Source organism: Trichosporon asahii (genome assembly GCF_000293215.1).
Source record: "Trichosporon asahii var. asahii CBS 2479 unplaced genomic scaffold scaffold00075, whole genome shotgun sequence".
NCBI lineage: Eukaryota > Fungi > Basidiomycota > Tremellomycetes > Trichosporonales > Trichosporonaceae > Trichosporon > Trichosporon asahii.
The window spans coordinates 2,378,896-2,398,416 of record NW_014040850.1 but is presented as its reverse complement, the minus strand read 5'-3'; the positions used below and the strand labels follow the sequence as shown (position 1 = coordinate 2,398,416).

Here is a 19,521-nt window from a genome sequence, read left to right as displayed (position 1 = left end):
GAGGTTGCGTGATGAAGGGTGAGTATGCGAAGATTGGGAGGGAGATGAGCTCGCTGCCGGCTCCTCAGTGATGAGGAATGCCAGATAGGCGAAGTCGTGAGATGGTGGACAGATGGGAGATGCTGAATACCCTCTTGTTGTGTTTATAAGGCAGAGTGGAGGTGCTCTCTAGCGCTGTGCGGGAGTGGGCGTGGTAAGAACCGAGATGGATAGTGCCGAAGAGAGTAGAAGAGGACGGGTGACAATAGCGTTGCTAGAGGTCAGCCATGGCGGGGGATGGTCGCTCGACGAAGGAATGGCAGAGTGGGTGCAGCCATGTGATGAGCTCGCTGTGCAGTGGTGGTGGTGCGCGGTGCGGGTGCGGGCACACTGGTTCCCAGCCCATTAGCTCATGGCTTTGGCGCCTCAATTCAGCGCCAATGACCCGGACATGAGCGCTGAGCCAGCGTGCGACAGTCAGCGTAAGTCTCAGCCGAGGACATGCGTCATGTGCGCACTGCTCGTAGACGGTGGCGAATCTGGAGCCCCAATCTCACACCCTGGCGCAACCCCTCGATCGCTGTTCAAATCCATCCACTCTCTCATGGTTGTTCGAGCAGCTTACTGATTTGCAGGACCTTTTGGGCTGTCCAAGTTCCTGCACAGCACATCAGATACAGAACTCGTTGATGAACCGACTGCGCACAGCTCAGACAGGTTGCATTGCCCCAGAAAGGCTAATCTGCGGTGGAGCTAGGCACGACGGGGTCAGCCGTAAGCCCGTCACCCCTGCTCCTTCTGGCCAGTAGTCCAGCCAGGAGAACGTTTCGGAGTACCGGAGCACATGAAGCATTTCCCCCATCCGAGCCGCACTTACCACATGTCATGAGTGCAAGCAACTCTCGCTGTCTCTCTTCCGACAATATCAGCACTATTAGTGGTCAACGATGAGGACTGTACCACCAGGATGGGAAACGGACGATGACTTAGTCGGCTTCGACACGGACGACACGCAGAGCATTGGATCGGAGTGGGAGGTCAGTTCCTCCCTCTCTCCGGATGGGGGCTCTGACATGGCCGATCCGTCAGACGCATCGGATGGCGACTCCGCCATGACTGATACCTCCGACGCCGAGTCAGACTGCACCGCGATGCCGGACGAGATCCCGGACGAAGCGTTCGATTTCGACACGATCGAGGCCGAGCCAACCCTTCCGCCAGGACGGCAAGTAGACAATGGGGAGAACGATGCGTTCGCCGACGAGCGGCTTGCGGACAGGGCCAACTGGCCCGAGCTCTGGTCCCAAGTGTCCCTTGACAGCACGGGACCCTTCGGCTTCGTCTCCGACAACACCAGCACGCCGGCGAGCGTAGCGGCCTACGGAGCCGAAGGCTAAGTCACAGACGTAGACGTGCAGCCTCACCTGTTTGCGCACTGCCGCGGTGCCCGCGCGGAGAACCGTCTCGGCCCAATGCCCAACGTCGAAACACTGAGATTGTTCGTGCAGTATACGGACTCCGGACCAACGGTGCACGGCCCGAACGAGGGCCAGCTCTGTCCCACGCTATGCGGGTTCGCTCCCTCCGCTGTCGTGCTGCGCGGCATGTCGCTCGTGTTCGATGACATCCCGCTGGAGATCTGGATCCCCCGAGTCCTGGACAGGATGAACCGGCTCATCCTCGTCCTGGACCCGGGACCGACCGGCGAGCAGTGGCGGAGACACGCTAGGACCAGCCAGCCGACCGAGATGGCTAACGCCGGTATTGTGTCAGTGCTCCGCGCTCTACCCAATCTGGACCTCACGATCGTGTTCAACGCGCGGCCAGGCGAGATCTGGGACTCGGACTGCAACCCGGTCATCATCAATGCGCTGGGCCACCTGCTGTCCAGCTTTGCGGGCACGGCAACAATCGTCAACCTCGAGTCTGTCACTTCTCACCCAAAACTGGACCGACAGAGGCAGATCCAGAATCTCAACTACTTGCAAGAGGTGCGATATGGCCTAAACCGGACGATCTTCGAGCGGAGCTCCTTCAGCAATGCCCCGCAGTACCTCTCCATGCGCGCATGGCTGCGTCGCTGCCGTCTCAGCAGCAAGGCAGTCGACAGCACCGAGAACGAATGGGACACGCAAAGCGCCTGGGCCATCTTTCCGCGGTACGACAGGCGGTTCTTCGAGGAAGAGAGGGAGAGGCTCGCCATGGAGGCGAGGCACCAGCCGCACCCGCCCATGGCATGGGTGCCGCCCCCGGTTGTGGAAGCGCAATGGGCAGGATCGGTGTGGAACACTGGCCAGCCGACCGACGGGCCGCCGCCGGGGCTGATCGCCGATCCCAACCGCACGGGCGAAACCTCGACCTTGGTTCTCAGACCCAGGCCACAAGACCGAGTCGAGCCTGACGACGGACCCGCCCCGCTCTTCGGTCTCGATGCGGCGACGCTCGAGGCACTTGGATTCAACCCCGCGACGGTTGCGGCTATGGACTCGCAGAGGCGGAGCTTGGTGGAGGCCATCGCACGCGGAGAGGCGGCGAATCTTGTCCGAGCAGCTCGGGCTGCACGGGCCGAGGCGACCGATGCCGCCGGCCGCGCTGGTCCCTCCACCAGCAGCGGTGGGGGCAGCAGCAGTAGATTGAACGTTGACATCGAAGCTTATGAGGCTACATTTGCGGCGATGGATCCGGTGACTAGAGAGATGATCCAAGCTCTCGTGCTGGAGGAGCCGTCTTCCCCGCGGCCCCGGCCCCACCCCCCTCGCAATGCCGACCAAGCGCGGGGTGCTCCACCAGACGATGACTTCAGCATCGACGCTGCTCCCGATTTTGGACATGTTCCGCAACTTGAAGCACTACACGTCGAGACCAGGAAGGTGATCGAGGCGCTGGTGCGCAGGGAGGCGGCTGAAGCTGGGCGAGAACGTCTAGCCGGGTCAGCTGAGCGTGCTTTACCCTCCCGGACACGGACGGACAGGCCAGGTCCCTCCACACAAGGATGTGGGGATGACAATCGGACGGAAGAAGCCGACGCTCTCGCCTCGGCCGGTATCTCCTCGGCCACGCTTGCGGCCATGGACCCCAGCACTGCAATGTTGGTGACGGAGTCAGCACTGGACGAGTGGCGACTCCCCGAAGAGCAGCGAGTGAGGGATGCTGAGCTGGCTGTGCAGCTATCGGCGCCGGGCGTGCGTACCCGGGAGGAGGCGAGTGAGCCGTCGGCGGCGTTGCGGCCACCCGCGCAGGCGCCGTCTCCGACCCGGCCGATTGGCATCCCCACTGCGCCAGCGGTCGAGCCGCGGCCCACACTTGTTCTGCGCGGGTTTCAAGTCCCGGCCGAAAGACCCTCACAGACAGAGGGCGATGCCCCCCAGGTCGCTGCCGTTTCAAGAGAACCAGCGGCCGTGGATAGAGTCAGCGCCCGACTCGCCGCTGCGTCAGCAGCCTTGGAACGATGGCAGGCTCCACGTCCGCGACTTTCCGATGCGCGTTCACGCGTGCGATTCGTTGAGCGCTCCGATCCCAGGCATCCCGGACATGGCGAGTGGGTGTACGTCTCAGGTTCCTCGCGATCGAAGTACTGGGACGTCAAGCCTCTAGTCGCAGACGACGATCCTCGCCACCCTCTCAATGACCCCAACACCTCTCCCCTGGCTGTGCGATGGCCCGCCTACGTCTACGCTACCGGATCGGCTGACAGTGAGGAGTACACCATCGGTCAAGCGCCGTTGTGGGACAATTATGAAGTCCAGGAGCCAGATTGCAACCCTGACGACCCCGAGAGTATCGCAAAGCTCGAGGCGGAGGGGCTGAGAGTGACGTCTGACCCGAGCCCGGAGGTGCCTGTTGATGAAGTGCAGAGGTTCGTGGTGGACGGAACGTGGAGGCCCGTAAGGGATTACTCGCACTTGGATCAGGCTACTTCGCGATGATCTTTCGCAGGGCGAATATTGTATTAGTACTGTAAACGAGTTGCGGTGATGAATGAAGTGCTCGCTCTGGATGCATTGCCGTGATGTGAGCAGCTGTTTGCTGCTGGTTATGGATGTGGGTTTGGGGTTTTCGCTCCCACGCTCGCATCCGCTGCGCCAGCGGTAACTGGATCGCTGTTGCTGCCATGTGAGGGTGCTTGCGATAAGGTAAGATAGTGCACGTTGATGAGTGCGAAGGGGCACCAGGCTCTAAGGCTGGCGCGCCAACTTCAATGCCCCGGCGCGAACAATAGGATACGGCCTTGATACCGTCCCCATTGCCCATCAAATATGACCATGCGTTCATAGGTAGGGTACGTGTGCGCTCCCCGCACCTGTCAGCTTTTGCAGCTCTGGAACTGTGACTAGATCAGAGAACGCTGTTTTTTTAATATGGGCTTAGAACGCCTGACTTACTCCCCCACACCCACCTACCTGCGAAAATATGACGCCGCCAGACCTCCTCGTTATCCCCCCAGTCAACGTCCCTCCTTGCCTTACCTTTCTGCCAGCGCTGCCAGCAACGTTTGATACTCTTCTTCGCCATCTGCGCCAGCGTATTCCCATCACAGGACCGCCTCCAATACCCTTCGACCTCTCCTTTCCTCCTGCCCTTCAGGAGACTTTGCTTGACTGCATGGAAGTAGCTCATGGCTGCCGCAAGTTCGTAAGCGGATATTACGCTCTGCAAGAGCGACGTATGGGGGCATTGGCGGCGGTGATGCCTGACAGTCAAATGGTGATTGATTGGTTGGAGTTGGAGTACCATATTCGGTTAGAAGTGGCCCATGTCTCGACAGTTCTGGTAAAAGGTATCACGACGACGCATAGCATAGATGCCATGATCGGATGGCAGCTGTACACGGAGTCGATGCCGTCCCTCTTCTGCTTAGGGTGGACCACATACCCGAAAACAGACAGAGTGGTGGTCACTTTGGAGCCCGCGCCTAGCCAAGATGTACGAGTCGCCGAAAGAGACGTCATAGAGGAGTGGCTGGTCTCGTCGCCCCAGAGTGCTTGCGACTGGCAGCTGACGGTCGCTCGAGGCTAGCGCGAAGGAAGTGGCGACACCACACCTGCAGCCGCGTGGTAATCTTATCGAACGTTTGCTTATGTAATGATGTGTTGCGACTCGCACCCGGGAATACGGCGTTAGTCTCCTTCTGCACCCGTGGACCAAATTTGTCCCGCCCTCCTCATGCATGCACAGCCTGTAGATACAACTGGAACGACAGACGTTGCGTCTGCACCGCAAGCAACAACGACGATGACCGGTAAACCGCGCTGAGAACATTGCGCCTCAGTCTATCCAACTCAACACGGCAAACCCACTTTCGGGCGTTAGAAGGCCAGCAAACGGTGCTCGGCAGTGGCAACAGATCCGACCCGAAAAATGGCAAAATATCCGGTTCATCTGTGCGCCTCGTGCCCATGACCGGCTTCTGCGCCATGAGCTGTACCCAAGACAGAGACATCTGCTCTGCACAGCCCGCTCGGAAAGTTGTCCAGAACCCTGGGCCCTAGGCGGTGACATAAGCGTTGGGTGTTGTCGGGAAGAACGCGTCCTGACACGTCCGCTTGAGCGGGTCTGGCGGTCGCCACTACGTCATGGAAGGGACGGCGAGCTTAAAGGGACATCCGCTGGAAGGTCGATCACTCCACGGCATCTTTGCATCGACATCGATATTCCTTACAACCCATCGCTCACCTCCATCCCTTTATCTCGCCGCTACTTTCCCTCCCTTCCACGCTACCTCCCAACCCGACACGCTCATTACACCACCATGGCATCGGCCGTCTGGTCATTCGTCTGGCCGCTCCTCTCCAGCTATCGTCCTAACTGGGCGAGCTACAAGCAGAAGGACGCCAAAGCCGCGCGCTTCGGCGCATTCACCGCGACGTACTTCCCGCCTGTTGTGCACCGCGCACCAAAAAACAACAGAGAAGCCCAGAGGTGAGTTTCACAGTCCTTCCTCTCCGCTCCACTCGTTCCACAATCCTCCTCGACTTCACCCAGATCTCCACCTACCTTCTCACTATAACCTCTGTTCAGAGTCTATTTTGAGTCAACCAGCCGCCTCCTCAGATGAGGAGCGGCTCGGGAATGATGCTTTTTAATTTTAATTAGACACTGAACGCACTCTCAATCGGCTCCTTTGAGCGATACATGAGATCTTGCTTTGTTGAAAAAAGTCAAAAACCTGACCCATACACCCTCTTCTCGCATTCTGTTGATCTGTCTCATCGAGTAGCCGCTGACACATGACAACAGGATGTACAACCATATCCGTACCGTGGCTTTCTACCTTGACGCCATCCCCGTCGCCGCAGACCTGAACCTTCCTTTCAACCTGAAGTTCGGCCTCGACGACCTCATCTCCCTGATCCCGATCTGGGGTGACCTCGTCTCCGGCCTGCTGCAGCTGTACCAGGTCTTCCTGTGCTGGGTGTTCGGCGTGCCGACCTACCTCCTGATGCGCATGGTGCTGAACGTCATCATTGACGTGCTCGTCGGCATTGTGCCCTTCGTGGGCGACCTGCTCGACAACCTCTTCAAGTCCAACCTGAAAAACCTGAACCTGCTCGAGTCCTGGCTCCTCGGCAACAACAAGTACCAGATTCTCCTCATGCCCGACAACACGTGGATGCCGCGCCCGAAGTCGAACGGCTCCTGGTTCGGCATGGGCGGCTCGTCCAAGCGCAAGGCGCAGGAACACCGTTCTGGCCGCGTGAACAAGACGCGCCGCATGACCAAGGCTGAGGCAAACTGGTCTTGGGAGCACGTTGAGGAGGCAGGCGACAACGCGTACTACAAGGCCGAGGCGCGTGTCGACGAGGAGCTCTAGTGGCGCTTCTCTGTCGAAGCGGCGACGCAGGATAAGCCGCTGACTATTCTTGGCGCCTACCCAGACTCATCTTGAGACTTTAGACATACACGCTGCCGCATCGGTTCAGTTCATATTCTGTACATTTTAGGATTAGGATTAGATGGTAACCAAATGCATTCTATCTATATCGGGACTGCTGCGACGCCGCCGGCCGCCGGCGCCACGAAGGCGGTGCACACGGGGTGCGAAGAGGGTGTTGGGGAGAACTAGACAGTCTCAACCTCTCCGTACTCGCTCTCAAGTCCAGGCTCCATGAGCATGGCGTGGAAGAGGATGAGCATGACGGAGCTGGCAACGAGCCAGAAGAGGACAGACAGCGGGCTCGCGATGAACAGCATCGGGAGGCCGATGATGCCAAGCGCAATGTACAGCTTCTTCTCCGGGATGACGAGCGAGCCGACCTCGAGGGGAGCTGCAGGTCAGCTTTGAACGGGGAAGGACTCGAAGCTCATCCCGCTCCAACTGCCCGGCAAGAGGTCGGGCAGGGCATCCCGCAAGACGCCGCACGGAAAAGCGTTGGGACACTTACCGAACTTGCTGATGGCCATGAAACCACCAGCCAGGAATCCGATCGCGATCAGGAGCAACGGGTTCGTGAGGCTGCGTGTTAGATCACTCCTACAGCAGGTAGCTTACAGTGCGTAGATGGCGAGGATGATGACGATCACGAGGTAGTTCCCGCTGAAATTCCGCATGTTGTACGACACACGCGAGCTGGCCTCGGCGAGCGACGTCGGGCGCGACAGCTGCCTGTGGTTGAACTGCTGTTAGCTCCAGACGCCCAATCTCAGCTATGTTGCGCATGCATTGTTCCCTCTTTCGTTCTCCGCTCCGTGAAGACAGATTGCAAACGGATCAAAGTTCAGAAAGTTCGGAGTGTCACGGCATGGGAACGCGGCCCTGTGGTGGAGGTCACAGACCTCGTGTGTACGCACAAACTCAGGCAGCGGCTTCAGGCCCGACAGCCGTGTCTCCTTGAAGTTGCGGAGCGAGTCGGTGACGCGGTTGAGCTGTTCCATGTTGTTGGCGGGGTGTGCGGTGACAAGGACGGCCGGATCAGCAGCGCGCGAAATGACGCAGGCGAAGCGCGGATCGACCTGGGAGGGCTCCGACTACCAGGGCGGAGGTATATCTCAGGCACCGTGATTCCAATGTCCACACAAGCTGCCATCCTCATGGTGCTTCTGGCGATTGTTTTGACGACTGCAACGCCCGACCTTCCCTTATCGCCAGCAGCACACGACTTGCTAAACAGATCAAAGGCTACGGACCAAGCTTAGGGCACAATATGATTCGCTCCAACCCCACTGCCATTCCCCTCCGCCCCTCCGACGTCAAGGCCCTCCAGGTCGAGCTCGAGCGCCGCCGCCAGCAGCCGCAGGAGCAGGAGACGCAGAGCCAACGTACCGAGCGCGGGGACAACGGCAACGAGTCCTTGACGGAGCGCGCACCGCGGCAGGTCATGGAGCAGCCGCCGCGTGACAACCGTACCGTGCAGGAGCGTATTGGCCTGTAAGCGAGCGATTGTAAGTAGTTTGGATTCGACCCGGAAACAACTAACCGCCAGTAGCATCCTTGCAGAGCAGCAACGGAGATGATTTAGAAGCAATGTAATCGAGGAGGTTAGCTACATTCACCGTTGTGGTCCAGCTGACAGTCAGGACGAGGACGACCGTAGACACTAGATCTCCATTGTACACCATGTATTTGTTTGTTTATACTCTTCCAGGTCTCAGTGTACTTGATCGGCTGCATGCCTCCCGTCTCCGGCACCCTCGGAGGACAGGTGTTTTGTAGTGTATCAAATCTGTGAGCCAATACGTTCCCACAGGTGCATAGGTCGGTCGCCGCTGCACTGGCGCACTGGGAAGACACTACTGCGACGCGTATCGCCGCCAGGTGACGCAACATGGCCGACGCGACCTCCACCTTCAAAACTCATCTGGAACCAAACCACCGTGATCTTCCTCCTTTCGCACAACAAACCATCAAACAACAATGGTGAGCTATAACGTCATGACTCACAGCTGACTGTACAGGCAAGCTCACTTCACCACGTCACGTTCCACCTGTGGAAGTGCGCTGTGCTCCTGACGGTGCCGGAGAGGACGTAAGCTCGCATCTTGCGTTGCATTAGCTGACGGCAGAACACTGGAGCAGCTCAAGACGCAGCTGATCCCGGCACTGAAGCCTTTGGCCGACTCGCTTCCCGTTCCGCCACCGACAAGTGAGGACGACATCGAGCTCTGGGAGGAGACGCCAGACGGGCCCGAGGACATCGACAAGCTTGAGACCAACCTCTCTGTCGCTGGGATGGGATGGCCGCGCTTCAAGACGATATTCGTGTCGTAAGTGGATAGGGGGGCCTTTGCGGCCGTACATCCTCTGAGACTCTCAACGCTTATTTGTCCTGGTGTAAGTCTTAGCTGACATCAGTCTCCGCAACGAGTCCGGCAACTTCGACCGGCCAGTGTACACCGTCCCAGACCCGGAGGACGGCGACGAGGACGGCGCCGCTTAGGACGCGGCTCCGGGTGCAGGGGAGGGATAGAGCTAACATGCATATGTTTAATGGTGATACAAGCATTCAGTCCGTCTTCTTATTCGAGCGGGGGCGGGACTTGGATCCCCGCAAACTACGTGGTTTAGCGTCGAGCTCGACGTCTAGTTCTACATTTCTCTGGCTCGTGACAGCGGGCGAAGCACTCCGCGACGAGTCCCGCGACACGGGCTCGGACACTATCCGGGTGACCTGCCGGGGCCGCTGCGGCGAGGGGTTGAGCGGCGGCGGGGGCGGGTTGAAGAAGTCGGAGATGCGCCCCACAAGCCCCGTGCCCTGGTGCGGAGCTGCGACGGGCGGGCGCAACTTGACGACGCGCTTGCCGCGCTTCGACCCAAACGTGTCTGGCTCGTCGTCTGGCCCGAACCCATCCACGCGCGGCATGAGGGGTGCAAAGCGGCCCTCATCCTTCTGCCTCTCGCGCGATGGCGGGACGAGACCCGAGTCGCTCCGGCTCGTCGTGAAGAGGCCGAACAGCCGGCTGTCCTCCCGGCAGGACTGCGGTCGGGGGACGCCATCCGCAGCTGCGTCGTTCAGACTCAGCGTAGTCAATCCCCCACTCAGCCCGGAGACGCCTGAGAGACCGCTTATGTCCGAATCCATCGATGCACGCGGCGCGGCGCCGCTGCTAGCGGTTGCGCGCTTTCGCCGGCTGTTCGGGTAGTGGTGCAGCTTGGATGCGGGTAGCTTGACGACCTGCAGAACAATAGTACCTGGTTCCTCGACTGGCGGCGTTGACGTGGACGTCAAAGGATCCTCGCCCTCGCCCAGGAGCACTTCCTGTCGTTCTGGCGGTTCGGGGGACACCTCTCGTGCCGTCTTGTCGCTGAGCACGCTGACGGCGTCCCCATTCGGCGGCCGTCGCTTGGGTGACTTCGCGCCAGCTTTCCGATGCGGCACAAGCGATACGTGCCCCGTCCTGCGCACTAGGGTCCCTGATGTGGGATGACACGCGTCCAGCGGGACGTATAGTGATGTGCGGACGTGAACCGGATCGGACGGCCACAGCTTGTTCACCTTGCGCAGCGTTGATATCTGTTGTCAGCTCTGAAGGCCACGCCACAGCTACTCTTCCGAGAGCAGGTGGAGAGAGGGACTCACGTCTATGCCGTATCGCAATGCGAGGCCTGCCAGAGAGTCGCTCGGCACGACCTGGTGCACAATGACCTCTACCTCCTCCTCCTTGTCGCGTTCTCGGTCGAAGGAGCCTCCGCGCGAGCTGACCGTCGAGTCCTCCCATAGCTGCCGCTCGGTCTCGGACTTGAGCCGTTTCAGGCTAGGACGCGAGACATCGGGGTCAATGTCCTGGAGGTTCTCGAGGTTGACCGGCTGGCTCGTCGAACGCGAGTACTTGAGCGAGTTGAGCAGGCTGCCGGATCGGGCTCGTGGTTTCGGCGCCAGTATTGATGACGAGGCGGGGGAGCGGGCGCCCTGGTCTCTACTCCGAAGACCGGAACCGCCAGGCGATAACGGCGAGCTCACTGCTGGACTCGCCCGCAGGCTCGCCTCGAGAGCGCTCGTCGTAGACGGGCCTGGTCCGGCAACGGGTCCAGAACCCCACCCCTCCTCCTCTGGTGACGTCGATAACGGTGCCGCGCTGGCGGAAGGGCTGCTCGCCTCGGCCCAAGGATCGTCCAGCTCGCCGGGACTCAGTCCTGGCGCGGGCGGCATGGCGGTTGGGCTTGGGCCGTGGTTGTGTTTGGAAGCGCGAAATGGTGGACAGTCGTTAGTGGAGAGTTAGGGACCGAAAGCGTGGAGGCCGGGAGCCGGGAGGGGAGACGTCACATCGCCGATCTTATCTTCGGTGTCCCCGTACCGACCTCCACTATCGGATTTCAGCCGCCGACGTCAAGTGAGCAACCAGCATGCAACTCCGAGCAGTCCGCACTTCTCCGTCTTCGTTGTGACTCCCCATGCATACATGTTGATACAAAAGCAGGCTAGCCAGCCTATGGTTAAAAATGGCTTCTATCTAAATTGTCTTCTCTGATCGATCACACCCACATCAGCAAGTGGTGCCGGGTGTAATCTTGTCCTGACGCCAGGTCAGCCGCCGATCCGAGCGCCGGGTAGAACGGCACCATGGCGTCGACAGCTCCAAGCACGAGGGTGTTGTACATTCGCCAGTACACTTCGCGTACTCGGCGGGCGGGGTGGTACAGACCCTGGAGCACGTACGAAAGCACGACACCAGGTCCGATACCGATGCGCATAGCCTCGATCGCGTCCATCACACCTCCAATAACGTGCGGACTTGTCTCGAAGATGTTGGGCCACACGAGGTTCAGCAGGTGCGTCAGAGCCTCCTCGTAGCCGAGACCGGCAACGCCAATCGTGAGATGCTTGACGATGGCACAGGCAGTCTGACGATGGACGTGGTCACGGTCGGTGAGTGAGTCCTCCAGAAGTCCGACGACAGAGTGGATATAGTCCTTCGACATCTCTCCGACATACTCGAAGACATACGCAAGTGCCTTGAGACAACCGTTGCGAACGTTGAGTTCTGGCGTGCGGTACTCGTTGAGGATAGCGGGGATACAAGTGAAAGGACCACAGGTCTCGGCCACGATGGCAATGGCGACGGTCGACAGGACACGGCTCTGACGCTCCTGAACCTTCAAGTTCGTGAGCAGGACGCTGAGCACGTCCTGAGGACCGATGGCCTTGGCGATGTATCCGAACGAGTTCACGGCAGCACGACGAATAGCCTTCTTGTGCGCCTTGAGCAGATCAAGCAGTTCGAAACAAATGCGCATCCACTCCTTCGCGGCGACGAATTCGGCACCACGGTCGGCGATACGACCGATCAAGTTGATGGTCGCCTCCTGGACCTTCTCGTGACGGTTACGCAGAATGGGCGTCATACGCGGCAGAAGGTCCTTGACGGGAGGGTTCATCTGCGTCATACCAACAACGTTGGCGATCGAAGCCTCAGCAGCGATGATCGAACCGAGAGCATCAGGGTACTCCTCTCCGAGCTGCTCGAATAGGACAACACCGAGCTTGGAGAGCAGAGCGTCCTCGTCGTTCTGCTTGATGATAGGGGCGAGCTTCGTCGTCAAGTCAGCCGCAAGCATACGAACCTTGGCGCTCTTGTTCGTGAGACGCCAGAGGATCATCGACACGATCTGAGGGAGATACGGCTTGACGCGCGATCCGAGCGCGGTTACGACAGCGCCGAAGCCGTCGAGCATGACGTTGTCCTCCATTGTCTGCTCCTGGAAAGCGAAGATGATACCATCGATAAGCTGAATCTCGAGGCGTTCGTCGATGTCAGCAGCGCCATTCGCCTGAACCACCTTCGTGATCGTCTCCATGACCATCTTGCGGTACGGCTCGCTCTCGTCCTTGAGGTCGTTGCAGATCCGTCCCACAATGTCCGAAACACCAGCCTTGTTGGCAAGCTCAACGGTCGTGTCGACAAGCTGCTTGTAGTTGCGGCGGTCGAGGGCCATTCGTCGGACCCAGAACGAGCGGAAGAAGTCGGGCAGTACCTCATCACGAATGAACGACGGCGTGACGCCCTCCGTTCCAGCACACTGCTTGATAACCTGCAGGACAATGCGACGCATTTCCTCGTCCGACGTCTGGAACTCGCGGATGAGAGTGGGCATACACTCCTTCACGTAGTAACCAGCGTATTCGGGGTCCATCAGCGGGATGATGTAACCGATAGCCTTCAAGAAGGCGGCGAGGGTCTTTCCACGGTGACGGCTAATACCGAGCCAGAGCGGCTTGAGAACCTCGTCGAACGACTCGATACCGTAAGGCGCGGCAGACTCGGCGAGAGCGGCGAGCGACAGCGCGGTCATCGTTCGAACCTTCTGCTGATCGTCCTGCAGACCGTGGGCGACCGCGTCGACGAGGTTGCGGAGGTGAGGCAGAATGGCGCAACCCATCATGACCGCAATCTGCTGCACAATACGAATACCGGTGTGGCGAGCCTGCCACGACTTCTTCGAGCGACAAACAGCCTTGAGGAAGGGCAGGAGGGCCGGGATACCAAGGGCCGAGGCGACGACGGCGAACGCACGAGCCGTAGTGTTGCGCACGTACTCGTCGACGTGGTCGATGTCGGGACGCATCGTCGAGATCATGTGAGCAAGACCAGCAGCCTTGGCCAGGTTACTGATGATTTCGCGACCCTCGACACGGGCGTAGTAGTCCTCGTCGATCAGGAGCGGCTCGATAACAACGAGGATCTTATGCACGTAGGGGCGGACGAGATCATCTAGCTTGTAGAGGATACGGTCAATGACCTTGACGAGCAGGTGGCGCTCCTGGTCCTCGAGCGAACGCTCCATGAGCAACGGCAAGATCTTGTCGAACAGCGGTCCGGCACCAAACTCGCGCGCCTTGTCGGTGATTTGTCGAAGCGCAGTCTTTCGGACTGGTGGCGTTCCGTTCTTGATCTTGAGCAGCAGTCGCATGATCTTGCGCTCCTTGAGCTCCTCGTACGTGTAGTTCACGTCGTCCTCCTCGCCACCGCCCTCGCCGAGGACCTTGGCGAAGTACTGCGAGTCCTCCGCCTTCAGGAACTGCAGCGTTCCGATACCCTCGATTTCCGTTTGCTCCGCTGAACCCATGAATCCACCAGCAGCAGCCACAGCGCGGGCCGCAGAACTCTCGTCCTGCATCATGAATCCCTCAGCGTGCTGAGATGAGGCAGGGACGACCTTGCGCACAGCCGGCGCCGGGTGGTAGTCGTCGGGAACAGCGACAATCTGGTAACCATCGTTGTGTCCAGGCAGCACAGCGTTGAGCTCATCGTCGGTAATCGCACGGTATCGGCGGTCCTCAACCATCTTGTCGGCGGCGGGCTTCGTCTCAACAACCGAAGTCGACGCAGAAGCAACGGCAGTCTCGTTCTCAGGCATCTGATCCCATCTTGAGCGCTTCTTCTTCGGCTTCTCCTCGCCCTCGGCAGGCGTGATGTCCCATCGAGAACGGCGCTTCTTGGATGCCTCGTCGTCGTCCATCGGCTCCTGCTTGGCCTCAGGCGTTCCGTCCCGGATGGCGCCGCGAGGAGGGGTGGCATCGCCGGCAATCTGGTCGCGTTCCGGCGTCTTGTCATCACGCTCACGGATCTCGCCCTTTCCCTTCGCCTCCTCCTCCTTCGCAAGCTGCTCCTTGTACCTCCTCACACGCTCCTCCTCCCTCTCGAGGTTAACGCGGCGCATGCGATCGGCATAGCTCTCATCCTCGCCTTCTCCGACACCATCGCGCCTGTTGAATCGTCGGAGCTGGTAGTCGGACTGGCGGGCGGCGATCTGCCGGACACTAGCGCGATCCTGGATCTCATCCGTGAGGTCTGTATCCTCCTCGGCCATACGCTCATGCTCCTCAAGGATGTCCTTGGGCGCCGTGTAGGACGCGAGTTGGGGATAAGCCTCGTCGTCGGACATTTTGGTTGACGTTCGTCGATGGCAGTCGAGTCGGTCGAAAGCGCGGAGAAGCAGAGGGCAAGTCGGCTCGTTTCGACTGTTCGGCGGACCCTCGCTGCTGCTGTGTCGCGGGTTTTGTTTATGCAAGAAGCCAGGGACGAGCAACTGTTGATGACTTAACCCGACAATCTGCCTGTCGACTGCTTGGTTGTCGCCGCTGCCTCCACCTCGCGAAGCCATGCGACGCGGGTGCTTTTTTCGGGTTCTCGGCGATATGACCCGGTGGCAAACACCCTACGCTGGTCCATATCTCTGGCAATGACGCACTGTCTACCGGCCAGCTGTAGCTTCTGTGCATCGACGACAACAACAACAACAACAACCACAGCCGCACGGCATGCTCGTCTCTCCGATTCGAGTGCACAAGCTGCTCAGTGGACTACTGGGCGCGTCAGACGCCGACGGACCGCACACCGCTCTACTCATCACGCCCCAGGGACAGCTGCTCGCCAAAGCTACGGTCGACGATGAGGATTACGACGAGAACGGCGACGCCGAGGGACAGGACGAGGATGGGGCAGACAAGGAGGACGAGGACGAGCAGGAGGATGGAGACGATGAAGACGATGACGAGCCGTACCTTGAGGGCCCCGAGCGACTAAGGTTGCTCCTCGGCCTTGCTTCCCAGTGGGAGGAAGATGAGTCCCCTCGAGTAGAGTGCGAGGTAGGTGATGCTCTGCCGCTTAGACACTGACAACAGCTTGGACGCCTGTTCATGTGCGCTATTCCATTGCCCGAGCCTGAGAACATCCCCGCGAGCACCGCCGCAGCCTTACCCACCGTCAAGCCCCCATATATTCCTTCCTTCCTTTTGGTCTTGAACGGATCAGCTGAAACGCCCTGGAACGAGCTCGCGACGAAGGTGAGCTTCTAGAGATTAATAACGCTGACGACAGGCGGATGAGTTCCTCGGACACTGGAACCTCTGAACGGACGGATTATATCCTCAACTGCGTCCGTATCTTGTCCTAATTAGCATCCAACACCCATAGACGATACCCGTTTGGTCTTCTCCGTCGTTGTACTCATATGCATCATGACATCTTCCATCAGGGACCTCGCATCTAGCTCGAGAAGTCGCTCACACACTCCCAACCCTTTCCAACACCCTCCTTCCACAGGCTGACCTTGCCGTCACCGCACGACACCGCCAGGATGTTGCCAGCGATCGACCATGACACCCGCCAGACAGCGTCCGGGAAGTGGGGGTCGTCATTCTCCGGGGCATTGGGACGCAGAGCAGTGGACTGCCACGGGACGTCGGCCGATGGTCGGGTGTGGATGAGAACGGTGCGGTCCTATTGGTGAGCAATGGGCGTCATCCTGGAACTCACCTGCGACGCCGAAGCGATGTACTGGCCAGGAAGGCCGATGTTGGGTCCCCAGGCAACGTCGCGAACCCAGTTGTCGTGCCCCTTAATCTCTTCCTCCTCAACCCACTTCTTCGCAGTCTCATCGAAGGTCCAGATGCGAATGGCATTGTCCGATCCACCGGAAACGAAGCGCTTCTGAGGAACAACCTGCTGGCCAGGCTGGGCGGCCTTGTTCTGACCGGAGGATGAGGCGAGTACTGACGGAGCCCACGAGATCGTGTTAGCGCCTGAGCCGTGGGCGTTGAAGATAACGGCATCAGTGGAACCGTCGTCTGCGAGGTCAGCTACATGCCCTGTTTGAGTACCATAACAGCTACTCACTCTGGAAGCTCAACACCGAGATCTTGCCGTCACTAGAGGCGCACGCGAGAATCGGGCCCAGCTCGTAGGGAGCCCACGCGATGGAGTTGACGCTAGCAGAGTGGAGCGTGTGCTCCTTGATACGCTCCCAGCCGTCCTGGACCTCGCCACCTGATCCAGCTCCCTGTCCCTTGCCGACCTCCTTCCAGATGAAGACACGTCCGTCGTACGAGCACGAGGCAAGAATAGAGCCGAAGGAAGGGTGAGCCCATGAGACCTGCCAGACGGGAGCGGTGTGTCTGCTGTCAGCTTTCCTCATGAAGTCGGAGCTCACCCCTTGAGGACAACGGGCTCTCCCTTAGCCTCGCCCTTGACGACGTTGAAGATGCGGATGGTCTTATCGGAAGATCCAGTCGCAAGCCTCTTGCCGTAGTAGTCGAGCTGCGCGTCGTGCTGAACATTAGCTCGAGCTATACGTCACGTCACCACAACAATACGCACGATCATGTCCTCATGTTGCGTCTCGACCGGAACGGCCTTGGAAACCTGAGCCGCAGCCTGTAAATCTTCAGTTCATTGACCACCACGCTGTCGACTCACCATTGTGGGTATCTTGGATTGCTGAAGAGTGCGATCGTTGGCCAAGGTCTCATCAACAGCGTTGCGCGTGCGTGAGTGGCCTCGCTCGTCCGGCGTGGAGGCACGGAACCAAACGGCGGCGCCGTCAACGTCACAAGCGGGAGCAAATCCGGCTACCTTCACCGAGAGACTTGGAGGATGCTAGCGCGAATGACTTTCTGAATCTTGCTCACCTCGGCATGCTTGCTGGCACAACCGGTTGGATCGGGACGACACGCACCAGTGTCAGCACGACACCTGGTCCTCTGGTTCAGAACGGAACCACGATATGATGCTCAACACCTGGTCACTTTGGAAATTCAATGGCTTTGCAAGGTCGGTTTTTCGTGTTATGTCCTACGGCGGCCAACGCATCATTCACGATACCGATAGGCATCTAATTTATCCTCACACCCTTCGAGGGGTTGCATCAATGTAGTGTTGGAAAGGTGGCCTGGCCGACAATCTTAGACCGATGACGGCGGTACTGCTCACCTGTACTCACCGCAGGCCGCATTACCGTGCCGCCGTACAGGAACTTGCGGCTTCAGTCACCAAAGCGGTGTCTCCTTAATCCGTGCGCTGAGATCAATGCAAGCACAGGTCGATCAAGCTTGAGGCACGGATCCCGCAGATCATGCAATTGCCCAGGTCCACGGTTCCGTCTCATTCGTTGTCTCGCTCAGCTGTTAACCGAACCGCCCTCAGCATAGCTCCCCATATCTGAGGGAGCCTGGAAGCTAACAGTCATCGAAGAACGGCATATTGCACTCTCCACTCGCGGGCGAGCGCCTGGCGAAGACGTTGAGGTAGCCAGTGGCCGCGAGGCTTGCAGGATAGCAACTGTATGCGCTCTTCAATCACACGCTGGATAACTCGCGCAGCGCAGGATGTCCCTGCCGATCTGGTTCCCAACTCAGTCCTGGATTTATGTCGCGCCATAAGCCTCTGATCGCCAGCAGCCGCACGAGTAAAACGCCAAGCCGGAAGGGATATGGTCGAGCCGTAGGCAACTCTTGATGTGGCCAGTCCATGCTGAGAAGTTGCGCGATTCTGCTTCTCTCTTCTAGTACAACATCCTTGCGAAAGCCCCAAACTAAGCACATTCTTTCACTCGTTCTAGGTCGCTTCACCTCAACACTCCTTCGTTTAGCAAAAACACACCATCATGGCGGACTACAACTATGGTCTCCCAACTGACTCTGTTTGGGAAGAGGCTCTTAACGTAACTGGACTGGGGCGTTCCGCTCCTGACTAGGACAGAGTTGGCGACCACCGACCCGCAAACCACTTCCACCCTGTCATCAGCTCACTATCAGACTTCTTCCTCCTTTCTCCTCCAACCTTCTCAACCGCTTCCCACTCAAACCCCGGCTCTCCCTTACAAAGCGCCCAATTCCATCTCAGCTACTGGAGCCCAACCTTACGTCTCCTCTGCTCAAGAGGACGCGGCCGCTTCAGGCAGTACAACCCTCTAGTACCACGTCCAGCCTTGTCAGCGCCGCCTCGTCCTCTAGAAAGGTTCATCTTGGCCCCAAGGTGATCGCAGGCATCGCAGGTGGGGGCGCCCTGTTGATCGGAATATCGGCATCTTGATCTGGCTCCTGATGCGCTCGCGACGCGCGCGCACGCGCCGCTGTCACTCGTCACCCTCCTCTCAGTGAGTCTAACTTTCAGGCAGCCACTGATTCCCAGGGACGACCTCTTCGAAGTCGACGAGACGCTCGTGGTGACCTCGCTTACCGACATGACTCGTCCTACGACCGCCAGCTCCCCTTTCTCCAGTTCCCCGAGCAGCACCGCCCCGTCCATGCACCAGATCCCGACCGGATTGTCTGGCATCGCAAACAACTTCCCAGGGGCACTCGGCTCGACTGAGACACTTACAAAGGGACCTTCTCCTTTCCAGCCTTGCGACGTCTACGTCTCTGACGTCGACGCGGGTCCGGCACATTATACGCCAAACGTCCACATCATGCCCCGCAGTATGAGCCACAGTGGAACGCCCAACCCGCCACTCACGGGGGAGACAGGAAGACGTAAGGATCATGTCGAATAACTATACAGGAGCATGAATGCATCCCATGCCTAGCACTCAGCTGCGAGAACGAAGCCCGTCCCGTGGCCAGATAACCACGTGGCCGCTTATCAGGTGTCGGGAGACCCGCAGTGCTATCGAGATCATCTGGAGCAGCTAGTTACCATCCTGTCTTTACTGGAAAGCCGCCCAGGAATCAGCTACGCGTGTGATGTGTCCCTTATATTGTTGAGCTGTCACTGCAGATGGTGCTTGTGTCGGCCGCGCGTGACCCGGGCTCCAGACCTTCGGGCAGGGGGTAGAGGAGAACCAAGACGATCATCGTACACGATAATCGATGTCGCCAGGAAACGGAC

The 19,521-nt window shown here is 59.1% G+C and overlaps 10 protein-coding genes across 10 annotated transcripts; 6 read left to right on the top strand and 4 right to left on the bottom strand.

The window, feature by feature from the left end:
* Positions 1–926: 926 nt before the first annotated feature.
* On the top strand, positions 927–1,376 carry A1Q1_06510 (uncharacterized protein; the record flags this gene model as incomplete). Its single annotated transcript, XM_014321624.1, has 1 exon — positions 927–1,376. One exon carries the CDS (start codon positions 927–929, stop codon positions 1,374–1,376), a length of 450 nt encoding a protein of 149 aa, XP_014177099.1.
* A 75-nt stretch (positions 1,377–1,451) lies between these two features.
* A1Q1_06509 (uncharacterized protein) lies at positions 1,452–3,905 on the top strand (the record flags this gene model as incomplete). The annotated part of the gene is made up of 1 exon (XM_014321623.1): positions 1,452–3,905. The coding sequence occupies one exon, from the start codon at positions 1,452–1,454 to the stop codon at positions 3,903–3,905; it is 2,454 nt and encodes an 817-aa protein (XP_014177098.1).
* Positions 3,906–4,389: 484 nt separating this feature from the next.
* Positions 4,390–4,995, top strand: A1Q1_06508 (uncharacterized protein; the record flags this gene model as incomplete). Its single annotated transcript, XM_014321622.1, has 1 exon — positions 4,390–4,995. One exon carries the CDS (start codon positions 4,390–4,392, stop codon positions 4,993–4,995), a length of 606 nt encoding a protein of 201 aa, XP_014177097.1.
* Positions 4,996–5,728: 733 nt separating this feature from the next.
* Positions 5,729–6,790, top strand: A1Q1_06507 (uncharacterized protein; the record flags this gene model as incomplete). The annotated part of the gene is made up of 2 exons (XM_014321621.1): positions 5,729–5,898; positions 6,217–6,790. The coding sequence occupies 2 exons, from the start codon at positions 5,729–5,731 to the stop codon at positions 6,788–6,790; spliced, it is 744 nt and encodes a 247-aa protein (XP_014177096.1).
* A 248-nt stretch (positions 6,791–7,038) lies between these two features.
* On the bottom strand, positions 7,039–7,851 carry A1Q1_06506 (uncharacterized protein; the record flags this gene model as incomplete). The annotated part of the gene is made up of 4 exons (XM_014321620.1): positions 7,039–7,244; positions 7,362–7,432; positions 7,542–7,582; positions 7,768–7,851. The coding sequence occupies 4 exons, from the start codon at positions 7,849–7,851 to the stop codon at positions 7,039–7,041; spliced, it is 402 nt and encodes a 133-aa protein (XP_014177095.1).
* A 269-nt stretch (positions 7,852–8,120) lies between these two features.
* On the top strand, positions 8,121–9,353 carry A1Q1_06505 (uncharacterized protein; the record flags this gene model as incomplete). The annotated part of the gene is made up of 5 exons (XM_014321619.1): positions 8,121–8,344; positions 8,664–8,833; positions 8,872–8,942; positions 8,993–9,180; positions 9,269–9,353. 5 exons carry the CDS (start codon positions 8,121–8,123, stop codon positions 9,351–9,353), a joined length of 738 nt encoding a protein of 245 aa, XP_014177094.1.
* Positions 9,354–9,419: 66 nt separating this feature from the next.
* A1Q1_06504 (uncharacterized protein) lies at positions 9,420–11,063 on the bottom strand (the record flags this gene model as incomplete). Its single annotated transcript, XM_014321618.1, has 2 exons — positions 9,420–10,427; positions 10,494–11,063. The coding sequence occupies 2 exons, from the start codon at positions 11,061–11,063 to the stop codon at positions 9,420–9,422; spliced, it is 1,578 nt and encodes a 525-aa protein (XP_014177093.1).
* A 323-nt stretch (positions 11,064–11,386) lies between these two features.
* On the bottom strand, positions 11,387–14,797 carry A1Q1_06503 (uncharacterized protein; the record flags this gene model as incomplete). The annotated part of the gene is made up of 1 exon (XM_014321617.1): positions 11,387–14,797. The coding sequence occupies one exon, from the start codon at positions 14,795–14,797 to the stop codon at positions 11,387–11,389; it is 3,411 nt and encodes a 1,136-aa protein (XP_014177092.1).
* Positions 14,798–16,134: 1,337 nt separating this feature from the next.
* A1Q1_06502 (vesicle budding-related protein) lies at positions 16,135–17,329 on the bottom strand (the record flags this gene model as incomplete). The annotated part of the gene is made up of 7 exons (XM_014321616.1): positions 16,135–16,481; positions 16,531–16,680; positions 16,740–16,786; positions 16,844–16,962; positions 17,011–17,055; positions 17,110–17,278; positions 17,322–17,329. 7 exons carry the CDS (start codon positions 17,327–17,329, stop codon positions 16,135–16,137), a joined length of 885 nt encoding a protein of 294 aa, XP_014177091.1.
* Positions 17,330–18,295: 966 nt separating this feature from the next.
* Positions 18,296–18,605, top strand: A1Q1_06501 (uncharacterized protein; the record flags this gene model as incomplete). Its single annotated transcript, XM_014321615.1, has 2 exons — positions 18,296–18,352; positions 18,447–18,605. The coding sequence occupies 2 exons, from the start codon at positions 18,296–18,298 to the stop codon at positions 18,603–18,605; spliced, it is 216 nt and encodes a 71-aa protein (XP_014177090.1).
* Between the last annotated feature and the right edge of the window lie 916 nt (positions 18,606–19,521).